This window comes from Bombina bombina, chromosome 7 (genome assembly GCF_027579735.1).
Source record: "Bombina bombina isolate aBomBom1 chromosome 7, aBomBom1.pri, whole genome shotgun sequence".
NCBI lineage: Eukaryota > Metazoa > Chordata > Amphibia > Anura > Bombinatoridae > Bombina > Bombina bombina.
In genome coordinates this window covers 438,900,358-438,918,805 of record NC_069505.1, presented here as the reverse complement: position 1 = coordinate 438,918,805, position 18,448 = coordinate 438,900,358, and the positions used below count along the sequence as shown (strand labels likewise).

The window sequence follows — 18,448 nt, the reverse complement described above, 5'->3', positions numbered from 1 at the left end:
ATATTATGTGGAAGCTACTAAAGATTTCAGGAAGACTTCCAGTCTATTTGTTATATTTTCTGGTCCTAGGAAAGGTCAGAAGGCTTCTGCTATTTCCTTGGCTTCTTGGTTGAAACTTTTGATTCATCAAGCTTATTTGGAATCGGGTCAGGCCCCGCCTCAGAGAATTACAGCTCATTCTACTAGATCAGTCTCCACTTCGTGGGACTTTAAGAATGAAGCTTCAGTTGATCAGATTTGCAAAGCGGCAACTTGGTCCTCTTTGCATACATTTACTAAATTCTAGCGTTTTGATGTATTTGCTTCTTCAGAAGCAGTTTTTGGTAGGAAAGTTCTTCAGGCAGCTGTTTCAGTTTGATTATTCTGCTTTTGATTTAAGTTTTTTTCTTTTATTTATGAGAATAAACTTATTTTTTTTTGGGTTATGGATTATTTTTTTCAGCGGAAAATGGCTGTTTTTATTTTTATCCCTCATTCTCTAGTGACTCTTGCGTGGAGTTCCACATCTTGGGTATTGCTATCCCATACGTCACTAGCTCATGGACTCTTGCCAATTACATGAAAGAAAACATAATTTATGTAAGAACTTACCTGATAAATTCATTTCTTTCATATAGGCAAGAGTCCATGAGGCCCACCATTTTTATGGTGGTTATGATTTTTTGTATAAAGCACAATTATTTCCAAATTTCTTTTGTTGATGCTTTCTACTCCTTTCTTTATCACCCCACTGCTTGGCTATTCATTAAACTGAATTGTGGGTGTGGTGAGGGGTGTATTTATAGGCATTTTGAGGTTTGGGAAACTTTGCCCCTCCTGGTAGGATTGTATATCCCATACGTCACTAGCTCATGGCCAATATGAAAGAAATGAATTTATCAGGTAAGTTCTTACATAAATTATGTTTTTTTTACTTTTTTTGGCTGGGTTTTTTTTTAGTTTAGAGTTTGGGCTTCTCGTAAACAAGCTAACTGTCTTTTTTCAGGGCAATGTAAAAGAGCTGAATGCACTTTTAAAAGCAATGCCCATCCAAATGCCCTTTTCAGGGCAATGGGTAGCTTAGGTTTTTGTTAGAGTTAGGTTTTTTTTTTTGGGGGGGGGGTTGATTGGGTGGTGGGTTTTACTCTTGGGGGGTCCTTGTATTTTTTTTACATGTAAAAGAGCTGATTTCTTTAGGGCAATGCCCTACAAAAAAGCCCTTTTAAGGGCTATTGGTAGTTTATTGTAGGCTAGGGGTGTTTTTATTTTGGGGGGGATTTTTTTATTTTTATAGGGATATTAGATTAAGTGTAATTGTTTTTTCTGTTGATAATTTCGTTTGTTATTTTTCGTAATTTAGTGTTTGTTATTTTTCGTAATTTAGTATTTTTTTATTTTTTGTAATTTTAGACTTAACTTTTTTAGTAGTGTTAGTTTTTTTAATGTGTAATTTAGTTGTTTTAATTGGTAGTTATTTTAATTTTAGAATAATAGTTAAGATTCGGCTAGATTACAAGTTTTGCGGTAAGAGCAGTTCGATACTAACTTGCAAGTTATTTCCACCGCTCACTTCCCTATAGCGCTGCTATTACAGGTTTTCATAAGCATTAGCAGGCAATATTGAAGCGTTAAGCAAAATTGAGCTCCATACCGCACTCAAATACCAGCGCTGCTTTGAGCTGGTTTTACGTGCTCGTGCACAATTTCCACATAGATATCAATGGGGAGAGCCGGCTAAAAAAAAGCCTAACACCTGCAATAAAGAAGCGTAAAGCTCCGTAACGCAGCCCCATTGATTCCTATTGGGAAACAGAAGTTATGTTTACACCTAACACCCTAACATAAACCCAGAGTCTAAACACCCCTAATTTGCTGCCCCCGACATCGCCGACACCTACCTACACTTATTAACCCCTAATCTGCTGCCCCTGACATCGCCACTACCTACCTACACTTATTAACCCATAATCTGCCGCCCATAACATCGCCGCCACCTACATTACACTTATTAACCCCTAATCTGCCGCCCCCAACGTTGCCGCCACTATACTTAAGTTATTAACCCCTAAACCTAAGTCTAACCCTAACCCCCCTAACACCCACTAACTTTAACATAATTAAAATAAACCTAAATAAAAATTACAATTAATAACTAAATAATTCCTATTTAAAACTAAATTCCTGTCAAATAAACCCTAAGCTAGCTACAATATAACTAATAGTTACATTGTAGCTATCTTAGGTTTTAGTTTTATTTTACAGGTAAGTTTGTGTTTATTTTAACTAGGTAGAATAGTTACTAAATAGTTATTAACTATTTACTAGCTACCTAGTTAAAATAAATACAAATTTACCTGTAAAATAAAACCTAACCTGAGTTACACTAACACCTAACCTTATACTACAATTAAATAAATTACAATAATTAAATACAATTAACTAAATTACAAAAAAAAAACAAAAACACTAAATTACACAAATAAAAAGGAATGATCAAATATTTAAACTAATTACACCTAATCTAATAGCCCTATCAAAATAAAAAAGCCCCCCCCCCCCCAAAAAAAACCCCCCAAAAAACTAGCCTACAATAAACTACCAATGGCCTTTAAAAGGGCCTTTTTCTGGACATTGCCCCAAAGAAATCAGCTCTTTTACCTGTAAACAAATAATACAAACAACCCCCCAACAGTGAAACCCACCACCCACAAAACCAAACCCCCCAAATAAAATCCTATCTAAAAAAAACTAAGCTCCCCATTGCACTGAAAAGGACATTTGTATGGGCATTTCCCTTAAAAGGGCATTTAGCTCTTTTTCTGCCCAAACCCTAAGCTAAAAATAAATCCAATCAGCCAATAGGATTGAGCTCACATTATATGGAACAGCCAATAGAATGCAAGCTCAATCCCATTGGCTGATTAGGTCAGCCAATACGAAGCTCAATCCTATTGGCTGATTGCATCAGCCAATAGGATTTTTTCCCTTTAATTCCGATTGGCTGATAGAATTCTATCAGCCGATAGGAATTCAAGGGACGCCATCTTGGATGACGTCATTTAATGGAGAATTCATTCTTCAAGAGCCGTGGAAAGAAGGGGTGGCTCTGCGCTGGATGTCTTGAAGATGGAGCTGCTCCGTGTCAGAAGGATGAAGATAGAAGATGCCATCTGGATAAAGACTTCTGCCCGTCTGGAGGACCACTTCTTGCCGCTTGGATGAAGACTTCTCTCGGCTTTGTTGAGGACTTCTTGACGCTTGGATGAAGACTTCTCCCGGCTTTGTTGAGGATGGATGTCCGGTCTTCAAAAACTGTAAGTGGATCTTCGGGGGGTTAGTGTTAGGTTTTTTTTAAACCTTTTATTGGGTGGGTTTTATTTTTAGGGTTTGGGGAGAAAAGGAGCTAAATGCCCTTTTAAGGGCAATGCCCATCCAAATGCCCTTTTCAGAGCAATGGAGAGCTTAGGTTTTGTTAGATATGATTTTATTTGGGGGGTTTGGTTGCGTGGGTGGTGAGTTTTACTGTTGGGGGGGTTGTTTGTATTATTTTTTTACAGGTAAAAGAGCTGATTTCTTTGGGGCAATGCCCAGCAAAAGGCCCTTTTAAGGGCCATTGGTAGTTTAGTGTAGGCTAGGGGTTTTTTTGTTTTGGGGGAGCTTTTTTATTTTGATAGGGCTATTAGATTAGGTGTAATTAGTTTAAATATCTGATCATTTATTTTTTATGTTGTGTAATTTAGTGTTTGTTTTCTTTTGTAATTTAGTTAATTGTATTTAATTAATGTAATTTATTTAATTGTAGTGTAAGTTTAGGTGTTAGCGTAACTCAGGTTAGGTTTTATTTTACAGGTACATTTGTATTTATTTTAGCTAGGTAGCTAGTAAATAGTTAATAACTATTTAGTAACTAGTCTACCTAGTTAAAATAAATACAAACTTGCCTGTAAAACAAAAATAAACCCTAAGCTAGCTACAATGTAACTATTAGTTATATTGTAGCTAGCTTAGGGTTTATTTTATAGGTAAGTATTTAGTTTTAAATAGGAATTATTTAGTTAATGATAGTAATTTTTATTTAGATTTATTTTAATTATATTAAAGTTAGTGGGTGTTAGGGTTAGACTTAGGGTTAGGTTTAGGGGTGAATAACTTTAGTATAGTGGTGGCGATTAGGGGTTAATAACAGTAATGTAGGTTGCGCGATGTTAGGGACAGCAGATTAGGGGTTAATAATATTTAACTAGTGTTTACGATGCGGGAGTGCGGCGGTTTAGGGGTTAATATGTTTATTATAGTGGTGGCGATGTCCGGAGCAGCAGATTAGGGGTTAATAATTTTATTTTAGTGTTTGCGATGCAAGAGGGCCTCGGTTTAAGGGTTAATAGGTAGTTTATGGGTGTTAGTGTACTTTTTAGCACTTTAGTTATGAGTTTTATGGTACAGCTTTGTAGCATAAAAGCCATAACTACTGACTTTCAGTTTACAGTATGGATCTTGACGGTATAGACTGTACCGCTCACTTTTTGGCCGGACAGACAAACTCGTAATACCGGCGCAAAGGAAGTGCCATTGAAAAATGACTTTTTGAAAGCTGCGGTAGTTACATTGCGTTGCGGCCAAAAAAGTGTGCGGTACAGATATACCTGCAAGACTCGTAATACCAGCGGTAGTGAAAAAGAACCATAACGCTGCTTTTTTACTCATACCGTAAAACTCGTAATCTAGCCGTATATTAGTTATGTTCGTTTAATTGTTAGTTTAAACCTTTTTTTTTTTTTTTATTTCACAGGTAGGTTTTTATTTATTTTAAGATAAGGATATTGTAATTTTAATATAAAGTTATTGGGTGATAGGTTTAGGGGTAACTGTATAGCTATACCGACATGACTCGTAATGGCTGAGTTACTGTTTTTATGCTGAAATGGCAATTTTTTCAGTGTTGAAACCGTAACGCACAACTCGTAATCTAGCTGTTAGCTATACCAGTTGTTTGAGCTTGTGATTAATTTGCTGCTTAAGAGTATTAAAAGATATGACTTTATTTAGAATTTTATTTATATTACTTTGGTCTTATGATTTTTTTAAGCCCCATCCCTGCTCCTGCCCACCATATATCACACTTTTGCTGCGGGGGGTGGGGTGAATTTTGAAATGTTGGGAGGTATGCTAAAGTGACCCCTTGTATCACAATAGACCCATATTGCAACCCCAATATCACAATACACCCTAACTTTGGTCCCCTATATAACAATAAACCCTAACTGTGAGCCCTATATCACAAAAGACCCTAACTGTGACCCCTATTTCACAATACACCCTAACTGTTAACACCATATATCACAATACACCCTAAAGTGACCCCTTATATCACAAAAGACCCTAACTCTGAAAGCTATATTACAATACATCCTAAATGTGACCCCCATATCATATTACACTCTAAATGCGACATCTTATATCACAACAATCCCTAACTGTGACTCCCTGTATCACAATACACCATAACTGTAACCCTTAATTATAACTCCTTATATCTCAATACTCCATAACTGTGACTCTTTATGTAACACAATACACCCTAACTGTGATCCTTTATATAAAAATACACTCTAAATGTGACCCCCATATCATAATACACTCTAACTGTGAACCCCATATAATAATACACTCTGTGATCCCCTATATCAAAATACACTCCAAGTGTGACCCCAATATCATAATACACTCTAAATGTGCCCCCCATATCATAATACACTGTAAATGTGATCCCCTATATCAAACTACACTCTAAATGTGGCCCCCATATCATAATACACACTAAATGTGGCCCCCATATCATAATACGCTCTAACTGTGACTGTGGGAGGCGAGTATCTGATCCAGGATCAGATCATATAGCTGGCACAGAATTGGTGCCAGGGGGCCTACAGTGGGCATATTGCTGGTATGTAGTATTGTGTATTTTTAAGTAACGGCTACAGCAGTTATACATGTTAACATATTATGTTGTGAAGAATCATAAAACAGTCAGCAGAGGGAGCAGTGATGTGTGTGGGTCTGCTGATTAGACTATGGAATTGCCACTTTAAAATTTCAACCTGGCACACAAACTTTGGCAGGGTTTAAGTGTAGTTAGGGTTGGGCAAAGTCTGCAAACATCCCTGTAAACTATATATGGGGATATAAGCTGCGTGGCTACAGAGTGAGCAGGGTGCAGTAAGGTAACCGACTGACAGTGATTAAACTCCAGTAAGGGTAAGCTGAGTTCAGTTAGGGTAGGAGGCACACAGTGAGTGATTGACTTCTACACTGTGGGCATATGGTGAACTGGGGACAACGTGACCTGTGACTAAGTGGCATACAGGGGCACGTGAGGCATGCAGTAAGTGAGTGGCATACAGGGGTACAGGAAGCATGCAGTAAGTGAGTGGCATACAGGGGTAAAGAAAGCAAGCAGTAAGTGAGTGGCTTACAGGGGTACAGGAGGCGGGCAGCGATTGAGTGACTGGCTACATAAGAGTGTATTGCTGAACATGATGAGCCAGTTGTCGCAGCACTGGTGGGGAGTCACTGTTTCACAGTCTAATGCCCTCCTGCTGGGCATCATTATTATTGTCTGTCTTCTGCTGCTGGACTTCATTAAGCGCAGGAAGCCCTGGTCTCGCTACCCCCCAGGCCCCATGTCTAGACCCTTCCTGGGAAACATGCTGCAACTTGACTTCAACAACCTCCACAGCAACTTCATACAGGTAGGCATATTGATGTCCTTGACATCAGTTCTATTAGTATAACTTAAACTTCTGGGTTGGAGGATTGTTAGGGAAAACACAAACTGGCATCTGCAGTGGGATCTGGACTCACCAGGCACCTTGCATTAGGACTTGATAAAAAAGAATAAACTCAACAAATTACAGGCAAGGAGTGAAAATATAATGTGCTCATTGGTTAAAGGCATGTTATCCAACAAGTTACAGTGTCACACTTGTGCCCTCTCTGCTCTGTGGCTTTCCATCTCTCAGCCACTGGAGGTCTCTGGCTTACTGTCATGCTCGGCTGAGTGGTTTCAGTAGCTTACAGGCAGGAGACAGGTACCTTCAGTAGCTGACAGGCAGGAGACAGACACCTTCAGTAGCTAACAGGCACGAGAGAGGTACTGTCAGTAGCTGACAGGCAGGAGACAGGTACTTTCAGTAGCTGGCAGGCAGGAGACAGGCACCTTCAGTAGCTGACAGGCAGGAAAAAGGTACTGTCAGTAGCTGGCAGGCAGGAGACAGGCACCTTCAGTAGCTGACAGGCAGGAGACAGGCACCTTCAGTAGCTAACAGACATGATACAGGCACCTTCAGTAGCTGACAAGCAGGAGACAGGTACCTTCAGTAGCTGACAGGCAGGAGACAGGCACTTTCAGTAGCAGACAGGCAGGAGACAGGCACCTTCAGTAGCTGACAGGCAGGAGACAGGCACCTTCAGTAACTGACAGGCAGGAGACAGGCACCTTCAGTAGCTGGCAGGCAGGAGACAGGAACCTTCAGTAGCTGACAGGCAGGAGACAGGCACTTCAGTAGCTGACAGGCAGGAGACAGGTACCTTTAGTAGCTGACAGGCAGGAGACAGGTACCTTCAGAAGCTGACAGGCAGGAGGTATGTATCCCTGTAACTGGCAGGCAGGAGACAGGAACCTTCAGTAGCTGACATGCAGGAGACAGGAACATTCAGTAGCTGAGAGGCAGGAGACAGTCACCTTCAGTAGCTGAGAGGCAGGAGACGGGCACCTTCAGTAGCTGAGAGGCAGGAGACAGGTACCTTTAGTAGCTGACAGGCAGGAGACAGGTACCTTTAGTAGCTGACAGGCAGGAGACAGGTACCTTCAGTAGCTGACAGGCAGGAGACAGGCACCTTCAGTAACTGGCAGGCAGGAGACAGGAACCTTCAGTAGCTGACATGCAGGAGACAGGAACATTCAGTAGCTGAGAGGCAGGAGACAGTCACCTTCAGTAGCTGAGAGGCAGGAGACGGGCACCTTCAGTAGCTGAGAGGCAGGAGACAGGTACCTTTAGTAGCTGACAGGCAGGAGACAGGTACCTTTAGTAGCTGACAGGCAGGAGACAGGTACCTTCAGTAGCTGACAGGCAGGAGGTATGTATCTCTTTAACTGGCAGGCAGGATACAGGAACCTTCAGTAGCTGACAGACAGGAGACAGGCACCTTCAGTAGCTGACAAGCAGTAGCTAGGTATCTCTGTAACTGGCAGGCAGGAAGAGTAGTCAGAAAAGCACAGAAAATTAGTAAATCCTTTAACAACAATATAAGCCTAATACTTTGGTAACATGAATCTATGTGAGAATACTGTAGAGAAATGTATTCACTTGTAGTGCTATAATTTTATATGCCAATAGGGCACAATTTGTCACTGCACATAGGTACGGCATCTCCAATACTCTCCGTCCACCTCCCAGCATCCTCAAACTACTGGTCTATCTGCACAAAGACCCAACCAGCCCCTATCTACCCCCAAACAATGCTGCATCTTTATTTCTCCACCTGCATTGCTAGCACCCCCCAATATTTCCGACAGTCTCTTGCTCTTTAAATTCTCCACAGTGAAGCCTGACATGGGAACAGCACAAGTGTCTCTGGGTGGCCTCTGATCACTTTAAGAACAGTCTTTATCCTCTTAGCGCTCCACCTTCCTCAGACACTCTGCTTCAATACAATAGTCCATTTGCAGTAGGGGTGCTTATCCAGTGTTCTTCTGCAGGTAGATGCTGGAAGTCCGATGGTTTGTTCATGGGGTAGACAAGGAAAGCCAGTGGATCCCCATAGCAAGCAGACACTCGAGTCAGAAGGAGTCTAAGAAGGAAACAAAACAGCACAAGATAAGCACACACCCCGATACAGTCACAATTATGTCCAAATAAAACTTCTTTCACCTTTTTTGTAAGCATCACCATTCCTTTAGCTTAACTTATCCTATGTCATTTAAAACCAGAAAAACATTGTGGATATATAATACAAACTAAATACATTGAAACTTTTACAGAGAATAACTCACAGCTTCTCTATACAATATAAATGATACTTCATGAATACTAAGCAAGTAAAAACTGCTAGACTTCATCAAGAGGCTGAATGGATATCCTAAGTAACTTATGCTAAGGCCTGCCCTGCAACAAAAATGAAAAATAAAACAGTCAACAAAAATATTTTCTTTAAAATTAATTTCTTCACACTTTCTCTTGGAACTACTAAAAAAATAAAAAAAAAATACGGCTAGATTTAGAGTTCTGCGGCCAAAGGGGTGCGTTAGCTACGCATGCTTTTTTTCCCCTGCACCTTTTAAATACCGCTGGTATTTAGAGTTCACAGAAGGGCTGCGTTAGGCTCCAAAAAGGGAGCGTAGAGCATAATTTATCGCCACTGCAACTCTAAATACCAGCGTTGCTTACGGACCTGGCCAGCTTAAAAAACATGCTCGTGCACGATTCCCCCATAGAAAACAATGGGGCTGTTTGAGCTGAAAAAAAACCTAACACCTGCAAAAAAGCAGCGTTAAGCTCCTAACGCAGCCCCATTGTTTCCTATGGGGAAACACTTCCTAAGTCTGCACCTAACACCCTAACATGTACCCCGAGTCTAAACACCCCTAAATTTACACTTATTAACCCCTAATCTGCCGCCCCCGCTATCGCTGACCCCTGCATATTATTACTAACCCCTAATCTGCCGCTCCGTACACCGCCGCAACCTACATTATACCTATGTACCCTTAATCTGCTGCCCCTTACACCGCCGACCCCTATATTATATTTATTAACACCTAATCTGCCGCCCCCGCTATCGCTGACCCCTGCATATTATTATTATCCCCTAATCTGCCGCTCCTTACACCGCCGCAACCTACATTATACCTATGTACCCCTAATCTGCTGCCCCTAACACCGCCGACCCCTATATTATATTTATTAACCCATAATCTGCCGCCCCCAATGTCGCCTCCACCTACCTACAATAATTAACCCCTAATCTGCCCACCGGATCTCACCGCTACTCTAATAAATGTATTACCCCTAAAGCTAAGTCTAACCCTAACACTAACACCCCCCCTAAGTTAAATATAATTTAAATCTACTGAAATAAATTAACTCTTATTAAATAAATTATTCCTATTTAAAGCTAAATACTTACCTGTAAAATAAACCCTAATATAGCTACAATATAAATTATAATTATATTGTAGCTATTTTAGGATTAATATTTATTTTACAGGCAACTTTGTATTTATTTTAACCAGGTACAATAGCTATTAAATAGTTAATAACTATTTAATAGTTACCTAGTTAAAATAATTACAAAATTACCTGTAAAATAAATCCTAACCTAAGTTACAATTAAACCTAACACTACACTATCAATAAATTAATTAAATAAAATACCTACAAGTATCTACAATTAAACCTAACACTACACTATCAATAAATTAATTAAATAAAATGCCTACAATTATCTACAATTAAACCTAACACTACACTATCAATAAATTAATTAAATACAATACCTACAAATAAATACAATTAAATAAACTAACTAAAGTACAAAAAATAAAAAAGAACTAAGTTACAAAAAATAAAAAAATATTTACAAACATTAGAAAAATATTACTGTTACGGTACCAACAGGATACCAAGGGTTAACACCAGATGAACAATGTCCTGCATAGGGAATCAGCAATTCACAACCCAGCCAGTTTCCAGGTTTAAAACAGAATGTCATTTATTAAAGGCTAGATGCCTAGTATTTATACAGGTTTGACCCCAGATGGGGGGTTGAAAGACTGTTGTACATTAGATAAAAGGGGAAAACGCCCTTTGACATGATACAATAGAATTACATTACTTAACACTTTAAACACAAGACACTCTTGGCTTTCCTTATCACTTAGGCGTCTGCTCTCTGAGAGTGATTAAACAATGGAATGCTTATCACTAACTTAATTATAGCTGATGCCAGCAAACTTGTATTTAGAAAATAAAGTTAACGCTTTCAGTCCTGACCGAAGGGTCTGTCACATAGCTCCCCCCTTGTGGAACACTCCGGCAGACCCGGCTTGACCCTTTTGCGGGTCAACCTGGGGATGACCGGACTAGGAGGTGGTAGACATGTCAGTTTGCCAGGACAATCCATCTGTATTCCCGTTATGAGAGAGAATTCCTGTCCATACAAACAAGGGTTCAACTTCCTCAGTGCCCAGACTAGGGCTAAACAGTCCTTCAAAATCCCATCAGCTTCTTTACGAGTTTTCTGTACCTGCTCTTTATAGGTATCCACAATCCCTTCATACTGACATAGGGTGCCCTTGAGTTGCTGCACCTCACTATGAGCCAGCGTCAGCTTCTCCTCCAGTGTCGCTAAGTTTGTCTTTAATGTTTCATGTCCCACTCTCAAGCTGGTGTTTTCTGCAGTCTGTCGGTGCAGCTTGTCTAGCAGAGATTCACGTTCTAAACGTGCTTTTTCCTCTGCACTCCTCTTCTCCTTCATCAGCGCATTGTAACGGGACTTCCACGTATCAATAGCGGATAGAGATTTACTGAGCTCAGCATCCTGGGGCTTAGCAGCAGGTGGGTCAGTCTCTGCTGCACAGATCTGGGCACGGGTAGTCACAGGGTTAACATCAGCGGGACCCATAGGAGCGTAGGCAGAAACAAGGGGGGCCAAGTTATTTCCAAGGAGAACATTGGCGGGTAAATCCTTCATGACCCCCACATTCACAGGTCTAGCGCCCACTCCCCAATCCAAATGTACCCTGGCAACAGGTAGGCGGAACACAGTGCCCCCTGCTACCCTCACAGCCACAGCGTCTCCAGTGTGCTGTTTCTCAGACACCAAGCTCTTTCGAAGCAAGGTCATGGTAGCACCAGTATCCCGTAGACCACTGACCTCCTTCCCATTCACTTTAACCAGTTGTTATTCCGGTGGGCAGCTTGCACGGGGTCTGCTTCATGTAGGCTGCCCCAGCATTCTTGCGCCTCTACGTAGCGGGCCGTAGGCTGAGGATTACATGGGATTCCGCCGGCGGGTCTTCTCCAGGACTGTGCTTGGTTCGCTGCGTTTAGGGGACACTCTGGTCTTTTGTGCCCTAGTTGCTTACATCCAAAGCACCGAATAGGTTGTGAGTAGCCCCGCGAATTGAACCGGGCTCTCTGAGGGTAGTTCGTGGCCGGAGGCCGTGTGGTATAGCAGTGCGCCGGAGGTTGGTAACTGGCAGCTGCTGGGGTGACTGGGGGTCTGTACTCCACTCTAGCAGAGGGCTTAGTGGTAGCAGTGTCCAGTTTGCAGGCATCCGTATACTCATCTGCCAGGCGAGCAGTTTCATGCAGGGTGGAGGGTTTACGGTCCCGAACCCACTCTCTAACTCCTGCTGATAACTTGTCAAAGCAATGTTCCAACAGGAATAGCTGCAGCACCTCTTCCCAAGATACGGCTTGGCACCCCGCTATCCAGTGAGCTGCTGTGCGGTGCACCTTACATGCCCACACAAGGTAGGAATCACCAGCTAATTTAACAGTGTCCCTGAACCGCCTCCGGTATGCCTCCGGTGTAACCGCATACCTGGAGAGCAGAGCCTCTTTCACAGTTTTATAATCCCCCACTTCCTCATCTGGAATGGCCCGAAAAGCCTCACTGGCCCGGCCGGATAATTTTCCGGATAATATCATGACCCAGTCCGCTGCGGGTACCTTGTGTAGTGCACATTGCCTCTCAAAATCCGCAAGGTACCCATCAATCTCTCCTTCTGTTTCCAGGAAGTTTTTAAAAGCTGCAAATTTACTTTTCTCTTTTCCACTGGGGTTGTTGTGACTTGGGCTGCTGCAGCGCCGCTTTGGCGAAGTATGTTGGCCTCCACAGCTGCTATGACCCGGTCGATAATTTCCGCAGATGGGTTGGGGCCATAATATGCCAGTCTTATTTTAACCGCCCGATCAAAGCTTGCTTCTTCAGGGGTTCTGTCTGATATGCTGGGCCCATTGGTTCCTTCTGTCCCTGGTACTCTTTCCATCTTAGTCAGTATTGTAATAATCCCCCCTCTTCCTGAGGTTACTGGCTTGTGTAGTTGCTCTTCTGGGCGATAAGGTTCATTCCGTCGCTTGCCACCAATTGTTACGGTACCAACAGGATACCAAGGGTTAACACCAGATGAACAATGTCCTGCATAGGGAATCAGCAATTCACAACTCAGCCAGTTTTCAGGTTTAAAACAGAATGTCATTTATTAAAGGCTAGATGCCTAGTATTTATACAGGTTTGACCCCAGATGGGGGGTTGAAAGACTGTTGTACATTAGATAAAAGGGGAAAACACCCTTTGACATGATACAATAGAATTGCATTACTTAACACTTTAAACACAAGACACTCTTAGCTTTCCTTATCACTTAGGCGTCTGCTCTCTGAGAGTGATTAAACAATGGAATGCTTATCACTAACTTAATTATAGCTGATGCCAGCAAACTTGTATTTAGAAAATAAAGTTAACGCTTTCAGTCCTGACCGAAGGGTCTGTCACAAGTACAACAATGTTAAACTAATTACACCTACTCTAAGCCCCCTAATAAAATAAGAAAGACCCCCAAAATAAAAAAATGCCCTACCCTATTCTAAAATTAAAATAGAAAAGCTCTTTTACCTTACCAGCCCTGAAAAGGGCCCTTTGCGGGGCATGCCCCAAAGAATTCAGCTCTTTTGCCTGTAAAAAAAAACATACAATACCCCCCCAACATTACAACCCACCACCCACATACCCCTAATCTAGCCCAAACCCCCCTTAAATAAACCTAACACTAAGCCCCTGAAGATCTTCCTACCTTATCTTCACCACGCAGGGTTCTATCAGCCAATCGGAATTAAGGTAGGAAAATTCTGATTGGCTGATTCCTACTCCGATCAGCCAATCAGATTGAGCTCGCATTCTATTGGCTGTTCCGATCAGCCAATAGAATGCAAGCTCAATCTGATTGGCTGATCGGATCAGCCAATCGGATTGAACTTGATTCTGATTGGCTGATTCCATCAGCCAATCAGAATTTTCTTACCTTAATTCCGATTGGCTGATAGAATCCTATCAGCCAATCGGAATTCGAGGGACGCCATCTTGGATGACATCCCTTAAAGGAACCGTCATTCGTCGGGAAGTCGTCGGTGAAGATGGATGTTCCGCGTCGGCGGGATGACCATGGATCCGGAAGAAAGAAGATTGAAGATGCCACTTGATAGAAGACTTCAGCCCGATCATGGACCTCTTCAGCTCCCGCTTGGATGAAGACTTCAGTCGGATCATGGACATCTTCAGCCCCCCGCTTGGGCTTGGATCAAGACATAGGAGGAGCTCTTCTGGATCGATCGGTGAACCCGGCGTGGTGAAGACAAGGTAGGGAGATATTCGGGGCTTAGTGTTAGGTTTATTTAAGGGGGGTTTGGGTTAGATTAGGGGTATGTGGGTGGTGGGTTGTAATGTTGGGGGGGGTATTGTATGTTTTTTTTTTTACAGGCAAAAGAGCTGAATTCTTTGGGGCATGCCCCGCAAAGGGCCCTTTTCAGGGCTGGTAAGGTGAAAGAGCTTTTCTATTTTAACTTTAGAATAGGGTAGGGCATTTTTTTTTATTTTGGTGGTCTTTGTTATTTTATTAGGGGGCTTAGAGTAGGTGTAATTAGTTTAAAATTGTTGTAATATTTTTCTAATGTTTGTAAATATTTTTTTATTTTTTGTAACTTAGTTCTTTTTTATTTTTGTACTTTAGTTAGTTTATTTAATTGTATTTATTTGTAGGTATTGTATTTAATTAATTTATTGATAGTGTAGTGTTAGGTTTAATTGTAACTTAGGTTAGGATTTATTTTACAGGTAATTTTGTAATTATTTTAACTAGGTAGCCATTAAATAGTTATTAACTATTTAATAGCTATTGTACCTGGTTAAAATAAATACAAAGTTGCCTGTAAAATAAATATTAATCCTAAAATAGCTACAATATAATTATTATTTATATTGTAGCTATATTAGGGTTTATTTTACAGGTAAGTATTTAGCTTTAAATAGGAATAATTTATTTAATAAGAGTTAATTTATTTCGTTAGATAAAAATTATATTTAACTTAGGGGGGTGTTAGGGTTAGGGTTAGAATTAGCTTTAGGGGTTAAAAAATTTATTAGAGTAGCGGTGAGCTCCGGTCGGCAGATTAGGGGTTAATGCTTGAAGTTAGGTGTTGGCGATGTTAGGGAGGGCAGATTAGTGGTTAATACTATTTATTATAGGGTTATTGAGGTGGGAGTGAGGCGGATTAGGGGTTAATACATTTATTATAGTAGCGGTGTGGTCCGGTCGGCAGATTAGGGGTTAATAAGTGTAGGTAGGTGGCGGCAACGTTGGGGGCGGCAGATTAGGGGTTAATAAATATTATGTAGGTGTTGGCGGTATTAGGGGCAGCAGATTGGGGGGGGCTCGGTTTAGGGGTACATAGGTAGTTTACGGGTGTTAGTGTACTTTAGAGCACAGTAGTTAAGAGCTTTATAAACCGGCGTTAGCCCAGAAAGCTCTTAACTCCTGACTTTTTTCTGCGGCTGGAGTTTTGTCGTTAGAGTTCTAACACTCACTTCAGCCAAGACTCTAAATACCGGCGTTAGAAAGATCCCATTGAAAAGATAGGATACGCAATTGACGTAAGGGGATCTGCGGTATGGAAAAGTCGCGGCTGGAAAGTGAGCGTTAGACCCTTTCCTGACTGACTCTAAATACCAGAGGTAGCCCAAAACCAGCGTTAGGAGCCTCTAACGCTGGTTTTCACGGCTACCGCCAAACTCTAAATCTAGCTGCTAGTGTTGCTTTATTCTGCAAAGCTACTACAGGTAGCCCTCAGTTTATGCCGGGGTTAGGTTCCAGATGGAATGGTTGTAAATCGAAACCATTGTAAATTGAATCCCAGTTTATAATGTAAGTCAATGGGAAGTGGGGGAGTTAGGTTCCAGGTCCCTCTCAAAATTGTCATAAGTAACACCTAATACATTTTTTTAAAAGCTTTGAAATGAAGACTTTAAATGCTAGACATCATTATAAACCTAATAAAATAATCACACAACACAGAATATATAATTAAACTAAGTTAAATGAACAAAAACATTTGCTAAACAGCATTATAAATTTAATAAAATAATCACACAACACAGACTTCACTTGCATTTTTCTGCAAACAGTTCTTTCTATGCATTCCAATCTGGACTGACTTATAAACAGGAAGATCTTGTTCCTTTGAAATCTGCTCGATAGCTCAGGTCTGGTTAAACGGATTAATTTCAGCTTGTTTGGCTTTACTGCAGCACAAGCGGCAGCTCCACCTACTGGCTATTTTAATAAATGCACTGCTTCTCAATGCTTTTCAATAGCAGTCACATGACTGGAAAAAAAGGTTGTTATTCTGAAACGGTGTAAATTGAACCGTTGTAAAACGAGGGCCACCTGTATTTGTAATGTTTATAATTCTCCAACTATGATCTTAATAGTCAGCAGTCTCATCTGATATAAACACTACTAGTTTACTAATTATTTTATGCAACCTTTATTCTCTCGCACTCCTGTATTAGAAAAGAATACAATAATAACATTATTTAAAACTACAAAATCTTTGAAAGGTAAACACATCCTTATGGTAAGATAATTCCTTTCATTGACAAACATCTGGAATTACAAAACTCAAATTGCAGATACCGTACCAGTTAATAAAAGGGAAAAATACATTTGCTTTCATAACACTGCTCCAATAAGAGCCATTGTAGGTAGAAAATATACCATCAATATAACTATAATTATACTACTCCCTAAACAAATATATATATATATATATATATATATTTCTAGCTGAGACGTGTCCTCACTATGTTCCACAAGAGTGAAGGGTCTAAAATATTCTGATATATTGCAGCATTTTCTTTAAATTATAAAGGTGCAAACATATTTTCTATATTCAGTGGGCCATTAAATAGGTTACAATACTGCAAGGTTTCGAGTTACACTTATCTAGTGGGTTACTTTGTTAAGTACATAAACTACAATGTGCACTAATACCAATAGGGCATACTTTTCTGCAGACAAAGCTATATGATTTCTTATAACTAATATGATCAACAAAAATAACACAATTACAAGAGAATACAAAACAAGCAATATAAGTAAACAAGTTAAAACAATACTACCCTAATTTAACTGTGGATTACTCTGTAACATCGTAACAGGTCCTCAATTCCAACAGGCAAGGCACAGTCCAGAAAAGGATAGTCTTTATGTTCTGAAGACACACATCCTAGAAAACAGTCATAGATTACCCAGAGTCCAGTTCTGGGGCTGGTACCAGCATGCAAAGCAAAGAATGTATCCAAAGATAGTTCAGCAACTTTTACTGCAGTATGGTGGTTAAAACAAACTTGACAAAAGTTCTTTTATCTTCATTTTTCATTTCTTCACCAGGCATTTCTTTTGTTTAAAAAGTTTACTTGCATTCAATCTTCAATCTTTTGGAGAGTGCACTATGGAATTTTATCTGTACAGATTTTACCTAAATATGAAAAACTAAAAAATAATTCAGTTAGTGTTTTTTTCTCTCTGGATACAGCTTCATGATCTCATCCTGCAAATACAAATATTGTGTTAAGAACACAATAGAAAAATAAAAAAAACATTTTAGGTTAATTTTCTTACTTAAAACAATCACCCAAATCACATAAGGATACTCAGCAATACTCATCAATACTTCCCCCTTTGTTTGCATGAAACACCCCATGTGTCACGCAAACACAAGATAACAGCAAACTAAAAGACAATTCATGCACTCTGTAGTATACTATTGTTAGATGTTGTTTTCAGAGGGGGAGTGTCAGTCAGGACTTGGGCCCACTGTACCACCTGGAGATGAATAGATTATTTGTATGGACGTCCAGAGAACAGTAATTCAGACCACGCAGCAATGATCTAACACTATTCTGTTTATTTAAAGACACACAATATGTCTTATAGCCAACAATTACAGCATACAGGGTTAACATGATGACACGTTATGACAGCGTCATATCATACCATATTTCACGAACAAAAGAAGCTTATTAAAATATATGAGAGAAAGAGGAGTATGAAGGAGTGTTTCTTATAACAGAAGCAAAAATACATCTGTGCGCATATTTTAGCTTAAAGCAAGGTCGTTTGGCCATCTTACCTAGATAACGGACTTCCAGGCGCCTTGCCAAGAACATTTACTAGGCCAATAAAACAATTCTTACTAACATCAGCATATTTCTCACTACATAATAACTGCTATAATAAAAGATTCATTAGACAAGATGGATGCCTAAGACAAAATGGCGGCCAAGAACAAGATGGCGCTAGTCATGCTAACAATTCCTAACATACCACCCTTTTATTCTAACAGAATAA

At 40.3% G+C, this 18,448-nt stretch overlaps 1 protein-coding gene across 2 annotated transcripts in view; it reads left to right on the top strand.

Annotated features, from left to right (window-relative positions):
* The first annotated feature begins 6,113 nt into the window (after nucleotides 1-6,113).
* Nucleotides 6,114-18,448, top strand: part of LOC128666646 (cytochrome P450 2D6) — a 194,011-nt gene continuing 181,676 nt past the window's right edge. Inside the window, exon 1 of one of the 2 annotated variants that reach the window (XR_008403259.1) lies at nucleotides 6,114-6,728. Coding sequence is in view for 1 of the 2 variants with exons in the window: in XM_053721353.1 (XP_053577328.1) it covers nucleotides 6,513-6,728 (216 nt within the window). In the remaining variant the exon portion in view is untranslated. The remainder of the gene's footprint in view (nucleotides 6,729-18,448) is intronic. The other variant, XM_053721353.1, reaches the window with a different exon arrangement.